Source organism: Acanthisitta chloris, unplaced genomic scaffold (genome assembly GCF_000695815.1).
Source record: "Acanthisitta chloris isolate BGI_N310 unplaced genomic scaffold, ASM69581v1 scaffold23175, whole genome shotgun sequence".
NCBI lineage: Eukaryota > Metazoa > Chordata > Aves > Passeriformes > Acanthisittidae > Acanthisitta > Acanthisitta chloris.
The window spans coordinates 1,158-8,996 of NW_008673439.1; the positions used below are offsets into that span (position 1 = coordinate 1,158).

At 55.5% G+C, this 7,839-nt stretch overlaps 1 protein-coding gene across 1 annotated transcript; it reads right to left on the minus strand.

Moving 5' to 3' along the window:
- Positions 1-224: 224 nt before the first annotated feature.
- On the minus strand, positions 225-7,315 carry TUFT1 (tuftelin 1; the record flags this gene model as incomplete). Its single annotated transcript, XM_009074977.1, has 12 exons — positions 225-279; positions 591-691; positions 940-1,023; positions 1,152-1,257; positions 1,751-1,845; positions 2,824-2,952; positions 3,651-3,764; positions 4,495-4,566; positions 4,861-4,941; positions 6,476-6,562; positions 6,909-7,000; positions 7,228-7,315. Coding segments are annotated over 12 exons (1,104 nt in total), but the record flags the coding sequence as incomplete, so codon positions are not given.
- Between the last annotated feature and the right edge of the window lie 524 nt (positions 7,316-7,839).

A 7,839-nucleotide genomic window follows, 5' to 3' on the forward strand; every position in this document is an offset into this window, starting at 1 on the left:
CCCAGCTCCCACCCTGGTCTCTGTGCTGGATCCCGCAGGGACAGTGGGGTGGGCACTGCTCAAACCTTCTTCCTCGGTCAGGACCACCCTGGCTCCATCTGTCCTCGGCTGCCACAGCTCCTGGGAGGCTCCAGGAGCCCCGAGGGGAGAGGACAGCAGCCAAGCAGGGAAATCCAGTCAAGAACAACAAGGGGAAGAGTCCAGCTCGGCCCAACCTTCGGAACTCATGTTTCCACCACTCGGATGAGAGGCAGCGGCTTGGGGCCTGTCAGCCTTTTGCTGCGAGAGAAGAAGGACTGTTCAGCTGGAGGAAGGGATCTGGGAGGATAAAAACTGTGGGAAAGGGTCCTGCCCAAGCCTGGTTGGTGGTGGATCCCCACAAAGCACCCCCAGGAGGGAATTCTGTTCCCTTGAGTTGGGCTGGAGGAGGGACGTGGAGTGGAGACATGAAAATGATACAGTATGCTCCAAAGAGCTTCCCTAAGTCCAGGAGAGCATCCCAAATCCATCCTCATGCCCCAGAGGAGTCAGAGCTGCAGGTGAAGCTGCAGAGGTTCCCCCGTGGCTGGAGCTCTGTGTTCTCCACGTACCTGCTCACATACTCTGACTTGGAGCGTGTCCTGGAGCTGTGTCCACCACGACTGACTTGTTTCTCGATCAGGTGCTCGATGCGGTCGTGCATCTCCAGGTTCTGCAGGAGAACGGGACAGGGAATGACAGGGGCAGGGACAGGAGTGGGGGCAGGTGGCCATTCCAGCTCCAGGGCAGTGGTTGTCCCTCTGTGCTGGCACTGGTCACACCTCCAGTCCTGGAGGCAGTTCTGGGCCTCTCACAACAAGAAAGGCATTGAGGGGCTGGAGGTGTCCAGAGATGGGAATGGAGTTGGGGAAGGGGCTGGAGAACTCCTGAGGGAGCTGAGGGGGCTTCTGTGGGACCTACCTCAGCCTCCAGGTAAGCCACTCTCTCCTTCAGCTCCTGGATCACAGCATCCTTGGCCTGAATCACTGTTTTGGAGTTCTGGAGCTGCAATGCAAGTTCATTAACAGCTTGGAATTCCCTCTGGTGTAGGAGTGGGTTAAAGAAGTGTCCAGGGAGCAGGGAAGTCCCATCCCAGGCTCTGCCTTCATCCCTCCTCTCTCCCACCCCCTCACCTGCTCGATCATCTGTCGGACTTTGCGCTGTTGGCTCTTCAACATGTCATCCAGGTGATGGATCTTCTCCCTCAGCATGGCCACCTCCTTCTCCAGCTCTGCTGACCTGGGAGAAGAGAGGAAGAGAGTCCATGAGCGTGCCAAAAAGGGAACACCCCCCGCAAAATGCAGCGTTACGTCACCCAGCTCTAGAAATATTTTGGCTAGACAAGAGGCAGAGACCAACCCTATCCCAGCAGGAGCCACAAAGCCTGGCAACCATGGAGCCACAGGAGCATCAGGAAGAGTCAGGCCACAAAAAAGGCCTTCCAGAAACAACCCGTTCCCAGTTGGCCCTGGAGCACCAGGACAGAGCTGGGTGGAACGGCCACTCCGCAGGCTCCAAGGACCTGCCCCGAGCTCCCAGCGAGGCCACGGAGGTCTCCAGGGCTGATCTCTCAGCACAGCAGGACGGTTTGGGGGATGAGTCAGCTCTGGGGAGTTGGGAGGTGTTTTGCAAGGCAGAGAGGCAGCACACCCTGCCCAGGAATGTGCAGTCATGCCCCAGCGAGCTGCCAGCCCAGCCGGCGGCATGGGCTGCTCCGGGGCTGGAGCCTCACCGGTCCTGTTGGGCCAGCTTGTCCCCTTCCACGCTTCGGAGCCGCTCCAGCTCGGCCTCTCCAGCTTTCATCTTCACCAGCAAACTCCTGTGCTCCTGGGGCAGAGAGAGGAGACGAGTTATGTGTGTGGAAACAAGTCAGGACACATGTTCCCAGGGCTCTGCAGAACAGCAGGGAGGAACGGCCGGGCAGGGAGGGAGCTGAGCTCTGCTCGGCCTCCCTGTGCCTTTCACAGGCTGTTTGGGCAGGAGACAGACAGAGGGGACAGATGGGTCCCACACCTTTCCCCCAGGACACAGGCACAGCACCAATCCACTGCCTTCCCCCACGGCAGGACAGGGAATGTGGGCCCAGATCCACCACACAATCATGAACACACTGAGCTAGAAGGGACCAACAAGGACCAGAGAATCAGAGAATTGTTAAAGACCTGCAAGATCACCAAATCCAACTGTTGGTCATCAGTTCCAGCCTTTGATCCTCAGTCCAACTCCTGCCCAGGACAGCCCAACAATCCCACCCTGTGCCTGAGAGCCTTGGCCAACCTTCCTGACTGCTGGCATCTTGGTGCTGTGACCACTTCCCCGTCCCAGTGCCTGACCACCCTGTGGGGGAAGAACTTTTCCCTAGACCTCCTAAACCAGCCAAGTCCTCCCCTGCAGCGTTCCACGCCATCCCCTCAGGTCCTGTAGCAGAGAGAGGAGTTCAGCTCAACCTGCACTGTCACATTTATTACTTTAATGAAATTCTGAGCAGGACAAGAGCTCCAAGAACACTCTAATCAGGCTGGAGGTTGTGTTAATGCCCCATGAGAAGAAGAACCAGTGGCTGTCTAGACTCCATGCTCATTTCCAGGATACCTGGAAGAGATTGCACGGACCAACCAGATCTTCTAGACCTGAGAAATGCACCTTTAAATCACACCAGTGGCTTTCCAGTCATTCCCAGCAGTTGGATGTCAGGTTAGACCTGGTTGGGAAGTCAAACCCTGCATGAGTTTGGGCTGTGCTGGTTCCCAGTCCTGGTTCCCAGTCCCAGCTCTGCTAACCCCAACCCACTGTGGTTGCTGGTACCTTCTCCATCCCAGCCAGGAGTCTCTGCAGCTCATCCACCTGCATCTCCTTCTCCACCACGTTCTTCTCTGCTCTCTGCAGGGCAGAGTTCGACCGCTCTGCCTCCTCCTGGTACTGTGTGACTGTCCTCTGCAAAGGAGACAGGGAGGGCTTTGCCTCGGTCACAGGAGCTCTGGGTGACATCCCAAAGCCTCATGGGTGCTCCAAGCCTTGGCAAGAGGATTTTGCTGAAGGCACCTGAGTGTCTCAAACAGCCCAAGGTGCTTCAGAGAGAACTTCTTCAGACGGTCCCTTGTCTTCAAAGCACTTCAAAGGGGCAAGTGCTTCATTCCTCTGCATATGTCACCACCTCGGGTGACCAAAGCCCCCCAGATGCCACCAAACCACAGGACTTCCTATGCACAAGGCCAAGGTGTCCCCAGGGCACGTGGCACTGCTGTGGGAGGACAGACAAACATCCCTGTGTCGGAGGAAGTGATGACAGCCCAAACCCACTTCCCAGAGGACACCGTCCCCATCGTGCTCCAGGGATCCCCCCAGGCTGGTCAGGACCAGTTTGGGCTGTGGGACAGGATGAGAACTGGGGTGTCACCAGCACTGGGAGGTGTGTGGTGACACAGTCAGGCCCTGCCCATCCGGGACATGAGCAGTCACCAAAAACACACCGAAGGGGACAATTAACCACCAGGGAGGAGGAAGGGAGGGGACCTGAGGTGGCAGGAGGAGGTGGAGGCCTCCAGCAGCACAAAGGTGTCCCTCAGACTTCCTAAAAGCAAAAACCAATGTCTACATCAGGTCAAATTCCCCTTTCCCAGCAGATAAGTCACCTCAAAGGCTTTTCTCTCCAACTGGTGTTGCTTCTCAGCCTCCTGCAACCTCATGAAGAGCCTCTTGGCCGTCTGACGGAGCTGCTCCACATCCTCACCTGAGCAATCCTCCTCCTGCGCAGGGACAGGGCAGGATGAGCCCTCAGGAGGTACAAACGTGGGTGACAGAGCCTGGTGACATCCCTTCTCCACTCCTGTCCTCACCTCCCACACTCCAGGGACACCTTCCAGCCCTCATGACAACATGTGCAGGATCCTTTGGTGGCATTCCAAGCGCTGTTTTGGAGGATGCCACCCTGCTCCACGCTTGGGCAACCTGAAACCCTGCAAGACCCAGCCCAAAATCCCAGCCCAGAGCATCTGGGTTGGACTTGATGATCTCAGAGGTCTTTTCCAAGCTCAACTGTTCCATGATTCCATGATCTGTCCCAGTCAGCAGAAGGATGAGGAGCTGGAGGAATATTTACTCAGATTCCTGTTATCCCACTGCTACAAAGCTCTGAGGTGGCTTTCAAAGAGGTTTAAAACCTCAAAATGTAGATTTTTATATCTAAAATCGAATCGTTCTCCATATCTGATCTGACCCTGGTTAGAAGGTGAAGAGTTTGCTGCACAGCTCAAGGCTGGGAGGAAAATGTCCAGTTAAACCCAGTGCTTCATAAAAGCATGGAATATTTGGGTGGGATTGACTTTTTAAAGGTCATCATGACCAACCCCTCTGCAATGAGCAGTGACACCTCCACCTAGACCAGGTTACCCCCAGCTGCATCCAACCTGACCCAGAACATCCCCAGGGATGAGGTTCTGAGAGCTGAAATTCCCCTTTTTGGGGGGAACTCCATACCTGCTCCTCCCATGAATCCCCACGCAGCCGCTCGGGGTAGGACCAGCTCCCGTTCTGCTTCTCCAGCATGACCTAGAAGCAGAGGACAGAGGGACAGGGCTGTGACAGCAGTTGGGTGTGGATGTCACCAGTGCAGATCGAGCTCAGGGGCAGCACAGCGACTCGAACCGGAGGAATTTCTGCCACCAACATGCACTTGTGCCCAGCCAATGCCCTTTGCTGTCCAACTGCTCCCACAGAGCTGCTGATTTCACCTCCAAACGTGGATTTGATCCACCACAAACACCCTCAGTGGCATTCTCCAGCCCAAAGACAACACCTTGTCAATAATTCAAGGTCACTTAATGCCCAAGATGCTCCTGTTACCTGTGTGTGCTCGTTAGCTCCTTGGCTGCTCTCAAGTTTACTACTTAAGTCTTCTCTCAGCTTCTTCAGAGTATTTCTAGCCTGGCAAAGGCAAGTGAATTTAGCTTGATCTGCATGGAGAGGGTCCCTCAGCCTCAGAATCGATGGATCATTGGTCACTGGTGGCTTCTCACCACCCTGAAGCTCTGGGTGTGCTACAGCCCTGCATGGGGCTGGGCTGGAGATGAGGTATTTGGACAGTGCAATCCAAACCCAATCAAAATTCATCACAGAACAGCACAACGAATCAACACAAATCAAAATTAGAGGGAGGAAGGGAGTAATCTGGAGATTCAGCTGATTTTTCACACCTTAACCATCCACATCACCTTGGAGGTGCCCTAAATCCCTGGTTGTGCCCAGCTCCCTCCTGCCTCACCAGCAGACACTGACAGCTCGAGCTCCTGAGTGAAGGCAGTGAGACCAGAGGATGATTTACAGCTCTGGTACCAATCCCTGCCCAGCTCTTTTCCCAGAAAAGCTCTCTCCAAGCACTCCCGGCCTAGATTTTGGCAGCCTGAGGCATTGGGGTAAGAGTTTGCCAGAGCTCAGGCAACAGCAGGACAAGGCAAGAGCAGGAGGTACAGCTCTTGGATCAACACCCCATGACTGAGGCATTCCCAGGATTTTTCCTCTAGGACCCAGTGCAGGGAACTTCTCTTGGATGCCACCAGACTGGTGCCACCACCGTGACACACTGGTTTGGCTTTTCCTCGTGGTTTTCACATGCAAAATTAAGTCCTCAGCTATTCCATAGGGCCCTGACCAGCTTTTCCAGACAGAAAAGGTCAAAATCCCACACAACTGTCTCTAAAATATCCCTTTTAAACCCCATTCCAAGCTGTGAGGAGCTACAGGAAAGCCTAGATCAGAAGAGCTGAAGCCCAAGCCCCAGGATAGGGAAGGATCAAGGATAAAACTGCAGCACTCAGGTTAGATAAGATTTGGGTGAGCAACTCCCCCGGAGCAGCCCCAGGCAGGAACAGGCTGTTTTCTTTTGGATTGGGAAAAAAAGCTCCATGAGCTTTGGCACAGGAGGCAGAGGGATGACTAAAAACCTGGAGCCTCCTCCCAGCTCAACCCTGGGGCTCAGAAACTCCTCCAGGGGAGCAGCTCTTCCAATTGATGTGTTTCCCTTTTGTTTAGGCCCAGCTCCGGATGTGCTCCCACCGCCAGGGTCTCCAAAACCCCATCCTGAGCAGGAGCAGAGGGAAGGGTTAACCTTCCCTGCCTCCTCCTCCTCCACTTTACTCTGGGAGATGAGACATACCAGGGCAACTGCCTTTTAACAGGCAGAGCCTCGCCCAGGAGCAGGGGACAGCCTGGGGGGAAAGTCACCGCGCAATTCCCTTCAAATTCCGCCCAGAGAGCTGAGCAATTAGTCAGCTTGGATTAATTTATGGCCTTGATTAGGCTATTGCCCTTGGAGAGGCAAGTCAACAAACTGGAGAGTTCAGCTCCGCTGCTGGAGCAGCTGGGGCTCCAGGGACTACCTGAGACCAGCCAGGGGGGTGTTCCCAAGGGAAGTAGCACATTCCAGACCCCCAGAGCCAGAGCTCCCTGGGATGGGAATTACCTCCTGGATGTAGCGAACTTCACCCTTCAGCTGGCTGACGTGTTCCTCGTGGTTCATGCTGCCCTCGGCTCGGGCCTTGAGGTAAACCTGCCCAGGAGACACAGGGCAGAGGGTCAGACTGCCCCAAATCCCGCTGGGAGTGCCACAGGGATCAGCACACCGCATCCCACTGCTTCCCAGGGCGCGTCAGTCACACCTTTCCCCTTTGCACTTGATCTTTCCTGGCTGTTTAAAGCTGTTCCTCCTCCTGCAGCTGCCCCAAGTTCTCACTGCATCCCCCCAAATCCAGGGGAACCCACCGAGCTGATGCTTCCAGCACTCCACCAGCCCTTCCCACACAACCAGGGCAGCTTTTTGGCAGACAAAGCCTTTTGTCAGCCCAAGTGACTACACAAAATCCCTCTGCGACAACCCCCCAGAGCAGCAACTGCACCTTGATGATCTCCTCGTCTCCATCGTTGGACTTGATGCATTCCGAGGCCAGGGAGTGTCCATTGCTGGATCTGTTGGCCACCATGGCAAAGGCTTTTCCCACTGGCTGTGGAGACACAAGGAGCTCTCAGAGAGGAGAGACTGGCTGGAATGGTTCTCCCAGCTCCAGGCAAATAAGCATCGCTGCTCCTTCACCGAGGAACACGGCACCGAAGGGTTTAACCCACTGGGAGGGGAACTCTCTACTTCACAAAGTGCAATGAACAACCCCATTCCTCATCCTGAAAATGTCCCCGAAATTTGCATTTTCCCCTCCCCACAGGGGACACCAACCTTCTGCTTCACCTGCTCCCGCCGCTCGCCCGGGAGGTCACGGGGCAGCGTCAGCCGCAGCACCTTCACGCTCTCCTGAAACAGGACATGAGGGTCAAGTGGAATCCTAAGCCTAAGTTTAGGCTCCCTGAAAGGCTTTTCCCACGTTGGCATCGCTGTGGAGACACAGACAAGCTGCTTCCCCTTCACTCTGAGCCTGCAAAGTGAATCCTGCCAGAATTAAACGAGCGACAGTGAGGGACAAGGGTGTCAGACAAATCCATCAGGGTTTGGAGAAGCCACAGCCCAACCAAGGCTGAGGTGATGCAGAAGAAGCGACCACCAGGCTCACCTTGGTGCCGTGGCAGCCGGATGACACATGGAATTTGGCAGAGATGCTGGAGAGGCGAAACCAGCCGTTCCCAGGTCACAGTCTGGGATCTGGCTGGATTTATCCTCCTCCCTGCACCCCCACAGCTCTGCCAGCACAGCTCCAAGCAGAGCCCAGCAGCAGCACCACCGAGACCCACAGCAAATCCCTTCCTGCTCGTGGCCTGCAGCGCCCACACAGAGGCTCAGCCCAGACACAGATCACCTTTACCCCTTCACTCTGAGCCTGC